General features: G+C 43.4%; 1 protein-coding gene across 1 annotated transcript in view; it reads left to right on the top strand.

Annotated features, from left to right (window-relative positions):
- UNC5D (unc-5 netrin receptor D) overlaps nucleotides 1-16116 on the top strand; it is a 364515-nt gene extending 348399 nt beyond the window's left edge. The window contains exons 18-19 of the mRNA XM_089773737.1: nucleotides 3624-3802; nucleotides 14495-16116. Coding sequence (XP_089629863.1) covers nucleotides 3624-3802; nucleotides 14495-14699 — 384 coding nt within the window. The 3' untranslated portion in view covers nucleotides 14700-16116. The remainder of the gene's footprint in view (nucleotides 1-3623; nucleotides 3803-14494) is intronic.
- Nucleotides 16117-17965: the final 1849 nt, after the last annotated feature.

Genomic DNA, 17965 nt, shown 5'->3' with positions numbered 1-17965 from the left:
TCCAGTCATCTTTCTATCCACCTTACAGTCCATTTATCCAATCCATACTTCCGTAACTTGCTAGCAAGAATATTTTGGGAGGCTGTATGAAAAGCTATGAAGATCTACTGGTAGGGCAAATTTTCTTATTCTGTCCCCAAAGATGATGGAAGGATGAGGATAATTTGACTTAAAAAGTAAAGGGGAAAAAAAAGTAGTAGACTGAAAACTTGAACTTCTCATTGCTTTCTAATTCCCATAGCTAGCCAGATAGCAGTGGCTTATCTCAGAAGTGCAGGGCATGAAAATCTACTGTTCTTCTGCATATTTAATTTAAACAATCAGAAAAGGTGATGTATCTACAGCAATCCTATTACTTTGCATGGAGGCCGTTCAGGATGTGTCATAAATGTTATATGTAGATACTGCTAACATCACTATAATTTAATATTTATACTTCAGTAGCATCCAATGGGGCCTTTAATTCAGATGTCTACAAGGCAGTTTCTCTGTGCTCCTTAAAGTCTCATGCACCGAGGAGAGATGAAAATGGAAAGCTGGTGTCCTCTTCCCTCTGCCATGTTGAAATGCAAATTAAGCCAGAACATTTTGCATTGCTTTATCCATGTTTAATTCCAGATCATATTTCCTCTGTTTACAAGTGGGAATACTGAGTTTAAGGTATGCAGTGTATCTGTGTCAGTCCCAGGATATTAGAAAGACAAGGTGGGAGAAGTAATATCTTTTATTGAACAAACATCTGAGCCACAGAGAACTCCCAGCATCTCGGGAAAATGCACGTTGGAACAGATTGTTTAGCATAAATACTTAGCTTATATTGTAAGAGCACATTCAAGGTAGAAGAGCTTCTTAACACCTCTCCGGTCATAGGACAAAGAGGAGATTAGCGGGTTACAGATTGTTGTAATAAGCCATAAATCTGAGGCCTGTGCTTAGTCCATCATGGTTCATGTCTTGCAGAGTAATGAATTTAAGCTCTCAGTCTTATCTTTTGAAAGTGGCATGCAGGTTTCCTTTGAGGGCACAGCAGGATAAATATAGAGTGATCACTTTGTGAAAAGTGTTCACCCACAGATGACAGGATGGTTTAGTCCTTTATCATTTCCCCCAAGTAATTTCATTGTTGAGCAGGATTGATTGTTTGATGTCATCCACATGATAGGCCTTGGGGCTGGGTGAGGTGCACCACATGCTGTGACAGGCAAATGTAGGGTCCGCGGATCTTGAAAGGTTTCTGGGGAGCAGAAGTGGAGCTATTTCTGCGGATTTTGCATCTGTTGTTCTGTCAGGGGCTGGTGCTGCTTTGAGTGGGTGTCTCTGGGTCTGCCTCCAATGTCTGTCTGCCTCCAAACTGACATTTCCACGAGTAACACCACAACCTGCAATCAAAACCAATTGGAGAATGATCCCAGAGGTGGAATAGAATCTCATTCTCCCATAGCTGTGTTGCCTCTTGAAAGTTTAAAATGGGTGCAAATAGAGTTAAGGCTTAGGCGGATAGAATTCAGTATTATCCCTCAGTATTTACTTTCTTCTATATTTAGTAAACAACATTCTGTAGTCCTTATGCCAAGATATGAATGACAAAATATCCACCCACTTTAGACTTTTTGCCTGTTAGCTTATGGGCCACAAATATCACAATTTTATGCATTTGGTAATAAAAGCAAATTTTCCCCAGGATTACTTGCAAAGTACTTGCAGTGAGTACTTATTTGATTATGTGTATTGGTCTCCAGAATCATGAGCTATTCTTTTATCATCCTTGGATGACCTTTTTTCTGTGAGAAGTGCATCCTCTGCTATATATTGTTGAGAGCTTGTGCATCTGTGTGTCTGTTTGTTCACCTGTGAGTTTGTTTGTTCAAGAACTCTTCAGGGGTTGGTTGTGCCAAGACAAAGGGATGTGTGTGGAATGCAATTGGTTTGCATCAAAGGGAAGGGGAAGGGTGTGAGAGATGGGGTAGTTATACTCGTGAATGACCACAAGGGGGCAGCAAGCACCCCAGCCCCAGGGATCATCCATTGACTGGGCCAGCCCAGGGCCCTGCCTACCAGGTCGTGCAGCCCCCACTGCTCTGGGTCAGCCCCAGGGACCAGCTCTGCCCCAGGCCATGTGGCTCCCGCTGTCCCGGGCTGGACCCAGACCTGGACAATGTTGAGTAAGTCTTCTAATAAAGGTTATATTTCATCACACCAGGAAGCTAAATTCATTTCTAGATTAAGTGAATCTTAACTACTTCAAGGATCAGATAGCTAGCTACGTGCAGAAGCCAGCTGTCTAAAAGAACAGGATAGACTGAAAGAGCTAGAAGTCTGAAAATCTGTTCTCAGTACAGCAGAGAGGCCCTGAACGTTTAAGTTCATGAGCAGCAAATAAAGGGCAAATTGAAATGTAGTAGGTCAGCAAACTCTGCAAACGGGTTTAAACACGCAGTGGGACTGGACTAGCTGACCTCTCGAGGCCCCTTCAAGTTCTACATTTCTGTTATTCTGTTTGACTGTTTCTCCTAAAGTCCTTCAATTTGGCACACTGACAATGAACATAGCCAGAAAAGAAACAATACCTCCATTCGGTACATGACAGCTTTCACAACAGCAAGATGCCCAGCTCTTTTCATGGACGTATAGGTGTGTATGTGTGTTGTTAATGCTGATGCTATTACTAATTAATTAGAGCAGTGGGCACCAACCAGGAGATCGGGATTGACTGGTAGATCTTGGAGCCTCTGACAGGTGACCTTCATTGGCTTGGCCAAGAGGCTATCAAATGCCGGCATTTCAGCTGTCCCTCCCCCCACTGCTGTGTACCTCCTGCCCTTCGCCCTGGAGCTATCCACTCCACCCCGATTGCTGGGCAGGGCAGGGGAGGGAGAAGTGGGCACTGATATCAGGGTGCCTCTCTCCCACCCTGTAGTCTATCTCCACAGAACAGGGGGCACAACAGGGCTTGGGATGGAGTGAATTTGTTGGCTAACTGAGAGCGCTGCAGGACCAGAGCAGGGGGGAGCTTGCCTTAGCCCCACTGCACCACCTGTGGTAAGCAGTGTCCAGCTGGAGCCCGCATCCTGAATCCCTGCCCCTGTTATAAACCTTCTCCTGCACCCGAGGCCCCTGCCCTAACTCTGAGCCCCCCAGACCCAAACTCCCTATTAGAGCCTGTACCCTGAACCCCTTCCTGCACCCCAACTTTCTGCCCCAGGCTCAGCTCAGAGCCCTTCAAACTTCAAATCGCTTAACCCAAGCCCAGAGCCTGCACCCCAACTCTCTGCCCCCGCCTGATGAAAGGGAAGGAGGATGGAGTGAGCAGGGGTGGGGCTTTGGAGAAGGGGAAAAAAGGAGTCGGGGCAAGGGTATTTGGGTTCGAACTAGATCTTGGATTGCACTTCAATTTAAAAAAGTGATCTCGTGCTTAAAAAGGTTGGAGTCCCCTGAATTAGAGCATAATTCAGTGATGACACGGGGAATGGTCCAGTGGTTAAAGCTATACATTAGTTGATCTGTAATTACATCCCAACAATACCACGGACTTCCACTGAACTTTGACCAAGTCCATGCCTCAGTATAAAAGCACCTAGGGTACCTACTGACTTGTTAATTGTTTTGTTTTATCTTGTGTCTAGAATGAGCGAGAAACCATCACTTTGTTTGCCCATGAGGACGGCAACTTCCCTGCACAAACGGGTCCAAAAGCCTTCAAAATCCCATACTCCATTAGACAGAGAATATGTGCAACATTTGACACACCTAATGCCAAAGGCAAAGACTGGCAGATGTTAGCACAGAAAAACAGCATCAACAGGTAATGGAAGGCAAGTTGGAAAGGTGCATGTTTACATACACAATGGGAATAATTTGCTGCTATGATTTTTTTTTTTTTGGTTGGCTTGTATAAAAGATGTTTGAATAAGAATTGTTTGCCTTATTCCCAGGGTAAACTGCAGTTCATGCATCTGTTTTTGTGATTAACAGTTGAAAACAGGAACCACTTTCTCCTCCAGATTAAATGCTTTGGATGGTGCTAAATTGAAAATTCAGACTTCCTTATATATGACCTGAAGCATCTTTGCCAACACATACCCAGCAGGCAAATTACCGCAGGCAGGGAGATTTCTACGTTGCTGTACAATAGAAGGATAGTCCATTGTGTGTCCCTTAGGGCTTGATACTCTGAAAAAAATTATTTGGTCTCTTCTCTCCACAGACTGATTTTGAATTAGATTTGGAGGAAAGAATTACTTAATGGATATTTTTGTCAGCTCAAAAACCATGCTCCAAAAATGGCCCATCTATGCTCACCAGTAGTCCAGCATTATTACAAGGGAGAAAACACTGGAGGTGGAGGGATTAGATTTATGCTGCTTGCTTGTGTTTTTCCAGTTGGCTAAATTAAAGCCATAAAAATGGACTAGCCAGTGTCTTACTTTCTGCTTCTCATGAAAACAGTACAGACGAATATTCAAATACAACCAACTGGCTAGTTTTCGCTGGTTGGCTGAACTTCATAAGAACATCTCAATGGTGCAGCAGTCTAAAAAAGGCAAAATTTAAGAAGGCTAGTGAGAAGCAGGAAGGTTTAATGGATAAGACACTGGACGGGGACTCAGGAAATTAGTTCTGCCACATATCTTCTTCAGTCAGTCACTTAGGGCATGTCTACATTAGGAAACTCTTTTGAAGAAACTAAAATCGATTTAATAACTCCCGACATAAAAAAATCAAATTAGCATGTCCACACTATGCGGAAGTATGAAAATTAGTCTGAGGCAGGCTCTGTTAATGTGAACACACTACCTTGGCCTAAAGCCCCACAAAGCACAGTGGAGTAATTAGTTCAAATTACTCTGGGGAGTCGTTATTTCGAAATAGCAGCAGTGCAGCATCCACACTACCGCTATTTCAAAAGAACTATTTCAAAATTAATATTATTCCTTGAGGAAAGCAGGAGTACAGATTTCGAAATAAGTGACCCGTTATTTCAAAATAACATGGTCGTGTGGACCCTCCGCTTATTAATTCAACTTAAGGGGGGTTATTTTGAAATAAAGCCAGTCTGGACGCGATCCTCCGGAAAATAAGGTCTTGAAAGTAGGAATAAGAGATCCTCCGGAAAAGAGCTTATTTTCCGGAGGATCGCGTCCAGACTGGCGCTTTTCTCTGGCTTATCTACAAGCCGGAAAAAAGCGGCAGCCATGTTAATACAAATGCCGTGGGGGATATTTAAATCCCCCGCGGATTTGCCTATTCCAAAGTGCTACATTTGCATCCCTATTACGGAATAGGGGCCAATGTAGACACAGCCCTAGTGTAAACTAAGGATTTTTGCCCTGCCATATTACAAATGAAGAATTGAGGCAGAGAGAATATTTTTTCCCTCACACGACGTAGTGATGCACTCAGATAGTACATTGCATAATGTTAGTTCTCAGATGCCTGAATAGCTCTTCCCTGGGGCGGCAGGTTTGTATAATTTGTGGTGGTGCCCAGAATGGGTCTAGTCCCCCGCCGCCTGCCCTGTAAGCCGATGTATATTTTATTAAAGAATGTAAAAATGGACTGGAAACTGTAAGCGTTTAACAGTTTCCCTGTATTGCTCCATCAGCTCCCCTGGTGCCTGCTGCCCGCCAACCCCTCACCCTCCTCTGCTGTCCTGACTCGGACTCCTGCCCTTCTCGCTGCCCTCAGCCCTCCTGAGACCTGTCCCCTCCGCCAGCCCTTCTCTCCCCCCATGCCCACTCCTCCAGTAGCCCCACTCTGATCATGTGAGCTACCCTTCCTCATCCCCTCTCCTAACACCTCCCTCTACAAACCTGCCCTGCCTCTCTCCTCCAGTGCTGCTCCCTCCCCTGCAGGTGTCTGCCCTTCTGCTTCACCCCAGAATCCCCTGGCACCTGCACCTTCCCTTAGCCCTGAACCCTCCTGGTGCCTCCCCCTTCCCTCACTGCCCCTGCCCCCTTTGCCCCGATGCCCACCCCCTCACCACCTCCCCACCCTCTGCCCCCATTCCCCTCATGCCCGTGTGCCCTCACACATGCCTTGCTCCATCCCCACCTTCCTCATGCCCACCCCTTCTTTCAAGCCTTCTCCCAGCACCTCCCCCTCCCCCCTTAAACCTCCAATGCCCTTACCCTCTGCTCTCGCAGCATCACCCTGCCCCCCTTCCACTGACATCTCCCCTCCTGCCCTTTTCCTCATTGTCTCCATTTGGCTGCCTGGCATTTGTCTCTCCTGCACCCTGTCCCTTGGTGCCTTCCTCTTTCTTCTCCTGACCTGCCCCCCTCCCCTCAGCACAGTACATTCCAGGAAATACCAAGGGGTAATGAGAACAATGATACAACTGTATGTCTGAGAGGTGTGTGAGACACACAGACAGGGCTTGTGTGTGTGTGTGTGTGTGTGTGTGTGTGTGTGTGTGTGAGAGAGAGAGAGAGAGAGAGTGAGAGCACAGTTTGTGTGTATATGTAAGAGTGTATGTGTTTGTGTGTGTGTGTATGTGAGAGAGAGAGAGAGAGAGAGAGCACAGTTTGTGTGTATATGTAAGAGTGTATGTGTTTGTGTGTGTGTGTATGTGAGAGAGAGAGAGAGAGAGAGAGAGCACAGTTTGTGTGTATATGTAAGAGTGTATGTGTTTGTGTGTGTGTGTATGTGAGAGAGAGAGAGAGAGAGAGAGAGAGCACAGTTTGTGTGTATATGTAACAGAGTGAAATAGACAGGATTTTGTGTGTGTGTGTGTGTGTGTGTGTATACGTACGCACTTGAGAGAGAGAAACAGACACGGGAGAGTGTGTGTGTGTGTCAGACCAGATAGTGTGTATGAGAGACAGTGAGAGAAAAGGGTGTGGGTGTGAAAGAGAGTGACAGGATAGTGTGTGTGTATGCGTGTGTGTGTGTGAGAGAAACAGACACAGGGTAGTTTGTGTGTGTGTGAGCAAGAGAAACAAACACAGTGTGTGTGTGGGGGGGGGAGTGTCACAGACAGGATAGTGTGTGTGAGAGAAAGCAAGAGAAAGGAGAGTGTGTGGGGGAGAGATGTGAGAGGAGAGAGTCTGCGTTGGGGGGCTGCTGAGGCGAGGAAATTTGACAGAGGTCAGAGCTGTCTCTTGAAGCCACTCGCTGACGGCTCTCCTGCTCTGTTCCTGACCGTCTCCCTTCCCCTCTCCTGCTCTGCAGAGATGGGGGGGGCAGGAGTGACATAGGCGCCCCCGAACGCCACTTTGCTCAGTGAACAGAGAGTCCCAGCAGCCCTGAGCTGCAGCAGGATGGAGAAACATGGGGGGAGAGGGTAAGTTGCAGCCTCTCCTACCCCACTGGCAGGTATTACCGGCATGTGAATCTCTCCTGTGGCCCATGGGCAACTGTGTCCTCCCCTCCTCTCTGCCACCCTCCCCCGAGCAGCGTTCAGTTGTGGTCCCAACACTTTCTTTCAGTTGTGGAAGTTTCCCTTGCTTTGACTGTGGGTTGTCCTTCCTACTCCTTTGCTATGGCGCGATGGGAGCATGGGCTTTCCTGTGGTACCAGCTCTTCAGTAACAAGCTTCTCTTTTTCATGAGGGAGGGATGGTTTAGAGCGCGCGGATGGCCAGGAGCATCTTTCAGAAATGCGCTTGGGTCGATGCATTAGCGACCACTGTGGCCGGGTGTCACGTTCGGCCTCCTTTTTTTTTATGTGAAAAGCTGAGCCCCCATAGAGCTGCCTGACAAATGGCTAAACGTGCCTTTGATATTTATTTAGCTATCCACGCAGTGGACATCTCGCTTCATTCGCAGTGGGCGCCAAGGTCACTTTTTTGTACAGTCAAAATGAAAAGAGGTATTTTGTCAGCATCCATTGAGTAAATGAATGAATTCTAAAAATCTCTCCATTACCAACATATTAATTGCTTTGGTTTCTAAGATATTAACCTTTCGAGCAGAGAGGAGATAAAGCCATGGCATTGACTGCAGTGTGTGGTGTTCTTCTACAATATTTTCTCCCAGTTATTTATTTAAGGATGAATACTGAGAATAACGAGGTTTTTTTAAAAAATACTGTTTGTATTACCATAGCATTTAGGAGCCCTGAGTATGTCCCATGACCCCATTATGCTAGGTGGTATACTTACACAGCACAAAAGGTTGAGTGTACAGTTTAAGTGAATTGTCGCTGAGTCTAGCCAGAGCAGACGATATTTGTGTTATGCAAAATGAGTCACGTTAGCAGAATTACTGAGTCAGAGTCACTGCTGCATCAACTTTGAGATCACTGTGATAAAGAGGTGGCAAAACAAAAACATCCTTCTTTTCAGAGAATTCACAGGAATTACCATCCTAGGCCAAAATAGTGACCCGTGTATTCTAGTTCTTTCCCCAACAGTTACGTTACCAAATGCTTCAGTGTGATAAACCTCACGATAGATAAATATAGAGCAACCTGCCCATGGGGAAAATCTCTTCCTAACCTCCATCAGTTAGGGTGCATCTATACTGCACCGTTATTTCGAAATAGATAACTAGCGTTATTTTGAAATAACAATGTGAGCGTCTACACACCCATTCCATTCTTCGAAATAATTTCAAAATAACGGACGGCTTATTCCAAAATCTATAAACCTCATTCTATGAGGAATAATGCCCATTCCAAAATAGCTATTTTGCACTAAGGCGTGTATAGATGCTCCACTGCTGCTATTTTGAACTAGCCCCTCACCGTGACCATTCTAAGTTATTCCTCCCCAGTGCCTCTTGGGACTCTATATCGAAGTAGCACGTCTACATTAGGGAAGCCAGCCTTGGACAAATTTTGTGGCTTTCCTGCAGTGTAGACGTGCTATTTCAAAATAAGCTATTTTGGAATAACTATTCCAGAATAGCTTATTTTGAAATAGCCGTGCAGTGTAGACATGCCGTTAGTGTTTCTCTTATGCCATGAAGCATGAGGATTCATAGCCCTTCTGGTTTTTTAGTTTTATCTAAATAACATAACGTTAGATCTTGATATATAGAAAGGAAACATTTATTTACATCTGTTCAACTCTTGTCCTCTATTTGTACCTTGTGTAGCGGTGATGAACAGTGTTTTTAATCAATTTTCTAATTTTGTGGCAAGGTTCTAAAGAGCTGTGTTTAGAAACTGACATCAGGGGAAGTCATGTGAGTCAGGCAGTGTCAGTGTCTTTGGTTGGTATTTCAAGGACAAACTGTATTATATGTTAGGATAGTACCTGGAAACTCCCAGCAAGATTCTTATTTGTGCTAGGTACTGTATAGACACATTGTAGGAGGTGGTAAGACTTCCAGAGATGGATTCAGGCCAGGATTACACTAAAGGGGAAGGTCAAATTAAGATACCCAACTCCATCTACGCTAATTATGTAGCCGGAGTCGACGTTCCTTAATTTGAGTTTCCGTGCCATCCCCACATCTTCCCTCCCCACAGGAGCAGGACCACCAGTGTCTGATAGGGCACACTCTGAGTTTGATTTAGCGGGTCTTCTTTAGACCTCGCTAAATCAAACTCCAGAAGAGCAATCCCATATCGGTCTTCCCCAGAGTGAAGACATGGCCAAAGTAGACAAGACAAAGGAATTCTATCTTTCATGGATACTCTATGTTCTGTGCATGGTGCATAGTTGCTGACCTTCAGCCCAGATACTCTAGTTCTCCTCATCTGTATTTTATGCAAAGTACCACACTCATCAGCAGACCTACAAGTGATTCAGCACATGGCTTTCTCACAGTACCCCATCTTTATCCTTTGTAGGATCTAGCCCTAACTAAAACACCAATAAATGCAGGTCGTACTGAGCTCCTTGCAGAGTGGTTCTTCACTGGTTTCTAAGTCATGAAACCAGATAAGACTGAACCATTATACATTGTTGTGAAGGAAGAAAGCATAGCTGGACTTAGAGTTGATCTTGTTCTACGGGAGGTGGGTAAGTTGTGTTCAGCAACGCTATATATTGTACAAGCATGATTCAGAGTAAACTAAGCCAGCTTATTTCCAATATTTTTCCCTGTGCGTGTGTTTTACTGGAGGCTGTTCTGCAGGGTTGTTGTTGGTTTTTTTTTTTTTTTTACTATAACTCTGACATTCTGAGTTTCAGGTGAAACTCTGACAAACAGAATGCATCAAGTGCAGTTTTTGTCTCTCCAATTACTTGTTTTTGGTATAAACAGAGTCTTGACTCTATTTTGCAATTAAAAAACTATATAGAGAGTTGATTTTGGTCACATAAGTGACTTTCATTTAATGAGACCAGTGCGATATAGAAGTGATTAATATTTTCATTGTGTTTCAATTCCCCATTGGTACTAATACTTTTTGAGGAGGCACTGTACTTGTAATGTTGTTTTCCTGTTCATTAGCAACAATTTGAATTGCTTTTTGTAGCACGGAGTACCTGGGAAAAAAAGCTATCTACGCATATTCATTTGACTTGTTCTGTGACTAGCATAATCTTCCATCGGGTGGGATGGAGATCCATGTACAATTAGTGTCCAAGGCATACAAGAATAGGCTTTAGGAAATGAGTGTTCACTGGCATGGGGCGGTAGATGCTTCAGAAAAGAATGACAATTGCTTCTGAGATCAGCGTCTATTATTGGAATAGATAGGCTCTGAAAATAGGTATATTGCTCGTGGCCCATGCTGTTGCAATACACCGTGCCTCTTGGCATTAAACAGCAAACATTTGAGAGGAGCTTACATCATATTGCAAATTAATTTCCATTAACAGCTACCCACTACTTGCTCTTTGAAGGAAGGACAGCCTTCTAACTCCAGGTGTCGATTAGGACTTCATATTGGAATAGCTGACCCTGCCTTACTGAGAGATGGCTTGTGTCTTTATGAGCCTGTTAGACACATGCATTGCCCATGCAATAATAATAATAATAATAATAATAATAATAATAATAAATAGCCAACCGGAGTGAGATACTTTATATCTCTTTGAAACTGGCTACACTGCAGTCATCTGAAGAAGTGGGTTGTGCTCACAAAAGCTCATGATACCATCTCCATGTTTTGGTAGTCTTTAAAGTGCTACCAGAACTATTTGTTGTTTTTTAAGTTTATCCTGTACAGACTAACTTGGCTACCCCTCTGAAGCTTAGGCTACAGTTTGTTTACCTACCATCCAGAGCAAGAGAGATGCTTTTGGAACAAACAAACAAAAAACCTTTTAAAAAAACGCCTAAAAATAAAGGATGAAGCCCCTGGACGTACGTTAGTTACTCGTGAAAAGAGCAATGCTGGCATTGGCAGCAGACAGAACACAGTGTTTACCTGAGCTGTCATTATTATTCCAGTCTCTAATACACCATTAGCAAGCTAGCATAGCAACAAGCCCGAACAAGGTCACTGTAGCCACTTCCCCTCATTAGCAAAAATTCCCCCGGCAGATCCCTTTTCCTGTCTGTGCTGCAAACTCTGCATCGTCTCTCAAATCTCTGGTGCTCACATTAAGTTGTTGTATACAAAGTGCATTTGCAGGTACATGCAATAAGTCTCTCTCTTTCCAGATGATCAAACCAGAGTCTCTTTCTCACACACAATCACATTCTGACAGTCCATCTTTCGAAGGCAGTGCCGCACCGAACCCAGAGCTAAATGGCACTTCTCTAAATGTAATGGTAATGGGATGCTGGGGAAAGAATCTCTCACGCATGCCCCAGTTTTATATGAAACAAGCTTTTTTTTTCTACCCACAAAATAATGTCCCTAATATGAAAAAGCTGCATTCTGACTTTCATACACTGAGTAGTAGTTTACTCAACACGTACCTTATTGACTTCATTGTTCCTCCTGTAGAGTAATACTTTGCTTGATGAACAACGAGAAGTCCTGTGGCACCTTATAGACTAACACATTGCTTGGAGCATAAACTTTTGTGGGCAAAGACCCACTTCGTCAGATGCATGACGAGTAATTCTAACCTGGCTAGCGGAGATTGATATTAATCTGTACTGGGCAATGCACGGAGTTCATTTAGGCTATATCTTCACAGCAGTCAACATAGTCCACGTCTACGCACAAGCAGTTATTTCGACAGAATGTCGAAATAATGTCGAGCTGGAGGACTGCTTACTCCGACTCCTGTAACCCTCATTGTACGAGGAGTAAGGGAAGTCGGGGGAAGGGTGCTCTCTTTCAAAATAACTGCTATGTAGACAGCACCAAAAGTTGAAATAAGCTTTCAACTTCAGCTAGACAATTAGCACAGTTCAAGTTGAGTAGCTTATTTTCAGTTTAGCCCTGCTGTAGATGAGCCCCTAGAATTTTAAGAGGGCAGGATGCTATACGTAAGTAGTAAACTGTGTGTGCATAAAGGACCGTGATTCTACGTTATGATCAAAAACACTTATACTGAAGCAAGATGCAAAGAGTCATTCTTGCCCTCTACTCTGTGCTGATTTTGCCCCAGCTGGAGTATTGTGTCCAATTCTAGGCACCACATTTCAAAAAGATGTAGAGAAGGTCCAGAGAAGAGCAACAAAAATTATTAAAGGTCTAGAAAACATGAGCTATGAGGAAGACTGAAAGAATTTTGTGTGTTTAGTTTGCAAAAGAGAAGACTGAGAGGGGACATAACAGCTTTCAGGTACCTAAAAGGGTGTTACAAGGAGCAGGGAGACAAAATATTTCCCTTAACCTCTCATGATAGGGCAAGAAGCAATGGGCTTAAATTGCAACAATGGAGGTTAAGGTTGAACATGAGGAAAACCTTCCTGACTGTCATGGTGTTTGTCTGGAATAAATTGCCTCAGGAGGTTGTGGAATCTCCATAATTGGAGGTTAGATAATCACCTGTCAGGGATGATTTAGATGGTGCTTGAGCCTACCGCGAGGGCACGGGACTGGACTTGGTGAGCTCTCGAGGTCCCTTCCCGTTCCAGTGTTCTATGATTATGTGAAAAAAACCCCCACAACTATGAAAAGAAGGTTTGTCAGTTATTTTTATCCTCTTGAGTAACAGCAGGTAGAAGATGTTTGGTGGTACACATTTTAAGCAAAGTTTTCTCTAGCTGTGCCTAGCTAAGAACTTTCTCAGCTGTGCTTTGAAGGTAACCTTTGAAAAGAAAGGTAATAATAGAAGAGAAATAAGATGTGCAGATGTGCATTGCTGATTTAGACTAGCTCTACTCGAGTTCTGGAAGTGGCTTGGGTCATTGTACAGTTGCTTAAATTGAAATCATGACACCAGGAGAAATGCTACCCTCGGCTTCTATAGGACACAGAGAGGCTTTTCTCACATGCATAGGTTGCCCTGATGCGTGTGCTGATTCATTATCAGGTTAGGGTTTTTTTTTCCAGCAGGCTTTCATCAGTAAATATTGATTTAAACTCCAATACCAGAAGGTTTAGTCATAACATTTTGCCAGGAATTAGGTAATTACCCATAGATCTTTATCACACGAGAGGGTCGCCTTCTGCTCCTTTGTTGTCCGCAGTGGCTGCGGGAAACTCAATGGTATGGAACAACTGAGATGTGGGGCTGTTAATTTTAGGGCGAGCTGGGATGGCTTCGGCATTAGAAAAAATCCAGTGGGGAAGGCAGCATGTGAAATTGCAGTCTAGTGAAATGATCCAGGAGTACTTGGAATAAGCATTTGAGTTAGAGTTTTGACATTTCATTATAGAAATAAATAGTTCTCTCAAGCCTTAACGTTTCTTTTCTACTCTACAGTTTAATCACTTTCCTTCCTTCTTGTGTGTGTGTATTTTACACATCCTCTCTGTGCCTAATCTTTTTATATTGTGTATGTATGTATGTCAGCACCATGGATGTACGTGGTTGATGGACACATCCACTTGTACATTTGCTTTTCAGACAAACTGAGGCATCATGGCCGAGGCTTAGGATAATATGTGTTGAAAAACCTGTGCGCTCTGCCAGCTCCCTTCCACATAATGCTCTGCAAAGTTCCGTAAATCATGACCGCGTATCTTTTAAGAAAATCAAAATGTACAAGTGAGGAGTCCCAGCAAAATAAATGATACCCATAACTTATCACCGCCGCGATCCGTAAGAAGTCGATTTCTTGACAAACTCAATTGGATACACTCACACACAAATACATTACATATATAACGTTTCACTACACTACTTTGTGGAGTTGATTTGCTGCCTAAATTATGTAGCATTAGTGGCTATGGCAAAATATTAATATACAAATCTTCTTTTATCCATCCTCTGATAAACTGAGTCTGTGTCACCTGAAGGTTAGGCACCGCAAGGGGTTTCATGAATTGCTATTCTCTCTCTTGTTTTCAAGTCCAGTTTTTATGAGAGAGGGGGAAGGGTTGTTTTAGAGAAACAAAGCTATGGGGTAAAGAAAATCGTTATTTTGGGGGACCGCTGTTCGAGTCTTTAAAGGCCACGATGTCCACGTTCTTGTCTGCAAATGGATCTGTGGCCAAACATGGTATAGACCAAGGGTCAGTTTCGTGTTCACAGAGGTAACCACATCAATTCTTTTCTAACCCTTTTGTTTTACCTTGCTTTTTCTTATAGGAATCTCTCTTACTTTGCGACACAAAGTAGCCCATCTGCTGTCATTTTGGACCTATGGGAGGCCCGGCATCAGCATGATGGAGACCTTGACTCTCTAGCCTGTGCCCTGGAAGAGATAGGAAGGACACACTCCAAAATCTCAAATATTACAGAAACTCAGATTGAAGAGACCGACTTCAACTACAGCAGGCAAAACGGACTCTAGTCATCTCTTTTCCAGTCAAGCACCGATGGTCAGCTTGGACTTTTCCATTAGAGAAGTTCTACTAGCAGGGAGGAGATGAGGGTTTTCTGCTCATTGCACACAGGGAATCCGGCCTTCATTTCTACATCTGGTTTTTATTTATTTATTTTTTAACTTGGAGGAGCAGAAGAAACCCCAGAGTAAATCATCACAGTAGCAAGGGAAATGCAATCATCTCTGTGACTCCACAGTCCTCTCAGAATTAAAACTCTGGTCGGAATATTGAAAATAAAGGCTACTTTTCTATGGTTCCCCAGGGGCGCGAGGGCGGGGAAGCTAGAGATGATATAAATCGATAGTGTGACACTTATTTAAAAAACAGTAATGCAACCCAGAGAAAAACGAAGGCAGTGAGAATGGCACTCTATGGGGAAGTTACTGAATATTTAGAGCCACTGGAATCTCTGGGTTGCAAGAGTTGAGCATATTGGTTGATTCTCCACCCCCCTGCACTGTGTCAGTTTATAACAGTGCAAAGAGGGTATGTATCGCTGCCAGGCTGATATTTGTAGCACTGTATATTCATTTCATACTGGTGCAAGTGCCAGCTGTATATTGGAGGCCTGCAGCAATCAGACCCAGGGAATTGGAATCAATATTATCACCAATCTTAACCAGCCCATCCACTTCAAAATTGGATTGTGTAATTAACATTCAGAAACCTGCCGAACTTTCCCTGGCCCTTGTAATAGAGCAAAAAGTCTCCCAAATTTTTCTATGTGGAAGTTCAGCTTTGTTTGAAATTTTGTAAAGCTGTTCCGAGTTTCATGCAGTAAAATGCAGCAGTTTTATATCAACCAACTGCAGTATTGGGAATATGGCCACACCCGTTTTTTCCACAAGCTGGCACTTGGTTGCATTGCTCCTAATTTCAGGGCTAAGGCAAAAAATGTCAAAGGAAAATTCAATCAAGGCATCATCATTTTGACCTAGTTTCAGGTTGAAGTAATCAAAATTGCTGTCTGGCTCTATTTCTACCAGAAACATTAAATCCAAGGGCAGACCCAGAAACTGGACCAATTTCATCCTAATGAGTTTGCAAACTGTGGTAAAGTTTCACATTCTTAACAAAATCTGGGCTCACCAGTGTGTTGTCTGGTTCAGTGATCTGGATGCCACCAATGGAGTAGTTGAGATAGGGAACATTCTCTGGCTATCTACCTGTCTCCCTCACCTTTTAAAAACAAGCTGCCCTAAGTTATCCAAACCAAAAATTCTGTTGTTCTCATATGTGTTCTAATAGACATGGTGCTGATCAAACTCTAAACATTCCCGAGGGGTTGCCGTGTTAGTCTGTAACTTTAAAAAGAATGAATAGTCCTGTGGCACCTTAGAGACTAATCAAAATATATAGAATCACGAGCTTTCGTGGGTAAAACCCACTCATCAGATGAATTGGAGTGGAAATAACAGAAACCAAGATCTATACAACAGCAGAAGTAGTACCTGGCAATTGTAGGATCCATGTTAATGAGGCTAATTAAGTGGACTGGATGTGTCCCATTCATAGCTTTTCATGTAGAAATGTATTAACCTCATTAACACTGGTCCTACAATTGACAGGTACATCCTCTGCTGTTGTATGCATCTTGGTTTCTGTTATTTCCATTCCAGTTCATCTGATGAAGTGGGTCTTACTCACAAAAGCTCATGATTCTGTATGTTTTGGTGAATCTCTAAGGGTGTGTCTACACTAGCAAACCACTTCGAAATAACTAAAATCCATTTAATAACTGCTGAAATAACAAAATTGAAATAGCATGTCCTTACTACGGGGAAGCCTCAAAATTAGTCTGCGACAGGCTCCATTAACGTGGATGTGCTACCTCAACTTAAGAGCCCCAGGAAGCACTGGGGAGTAATTAGTCTGAATTACTCTAGGGAGTCGTTATTTCGAAATAGTAGCTCTGGAGCATCCACTACCACTATTTGGAAATAACTATTTTGAAATTAGTGTTATTCCCTGAGGAAAGCAGGAGTATAGATTTTAAATTAAGTGACCCGTTATTTCGAAATAACAGGTTTGGTAGTGTGGACGCTCTGCTTATTAATTCAACCTATGGGGGGTTATTTTGAAATAAAGCTTAGTGTAAAGCAGAGTTCTGGTGCCATAGGATCACTCATTTTTAAAGCTCTAAATAGTATTTCTGCCCATTAAATCAATTTTAAATCAGCCCGGGTGCCAATTAACTATGGCAATCCAAGCATCGGCATTGGTGGCATGGGCACAAATCCGTGGTATTTGTGAGCCGCTGACATTGGAGCTCATTTTACCGTCACCATTTGGAGGAGATGCAAGAGAATTAAATTTGTCATTTTCTCTGGCAGATTTTACAGACAGGGCTCGGCAGCAGCCTGACAAAGCAAACAGTAGATTACAGAATATGCGTTCTAGTGATTTTCTGAAACTATTCCTACCCATGAAATTCCAGCTGAGGTGGTACAAGTGAGAACCCCCTTCAATGCAGCAACTGAGCAAGCAGCTGTTCATTTTCGCTGCTCCCACATGAAAACTTCGTTGCTGCTACTTGCTCACCATTTTAGAATAAATACAGAGACAACCCCTCTGAGGAACCTGGGCCTGGAATAGTTCTTGCATTTTGTTTCAAGCAACATATTGTGAGAGGTTTTTTTTTTTTTTAATTTGTTGTTTTTTAAAAAGTACCCTCCTGTTGGCAGCGGTACGTGCCCATGGTGCTTCAGCACATTTAAGACTAATACAATTCCAGCCTATTCCTCATGAAAGTAGCCAGCCTCTCAGGAATGTCAGTGGCACATGGCTCTCTCTCTTTTTGTCTAATACAGAAGAGGAGGAACTGAAATCATTGGACTGGTTCAGTTTGGAAAAGAGAAGACTGAGAGGGGGCATGGTGGCAGTTGTCAAGTATTTAAAAGGGTGTTACAAAGAGGACGCAGAAAAAATTTTCTCCTTGGCCTCTCAGGATAGGACAAGAAGCAATGGGCTTCAACTGCAGCAAGGGAAGTTTAGGTTGGACATTAGGAAAAACTTCCTACTTGTCAGGGTGGTTAAACACTGGAATAAATTGCCTAGGGAGGTTGTGGAATCTCCATCACCAGAGATATTTAAGAGCAGGTTGGATAGACGTCTATCAGGGATGATCTGGACGCTGTGTGTGTGACCCACAAACCTAGTGTGATTCACTCTCCCATGCAGTGGCACTTTCACCACTTACAGCGAGAGATAAGAACAAGGGAGCTCTACTGCG

The sequence above is a fragment of the Pelodiscus sinensis genome, chromosome 28, assembly GCF_052426305.1.
Source record: "Pelodiscus sinensis isolate ZL-2025 chromosome 28, ASM5242630v1, whole genome shotgun sequence".
NCBI classification, from domain to species: Eukaryota; Metazoa; Chordata; order Testudines; family Trionychidae; genus Pelodiscus; species Pelodiscus sinensis.
The sequence above is the reverse complement of the archived record's forward strand: the minus strand, read 5'-3'. Positions and strand labels throughout refer to the sequence as shown.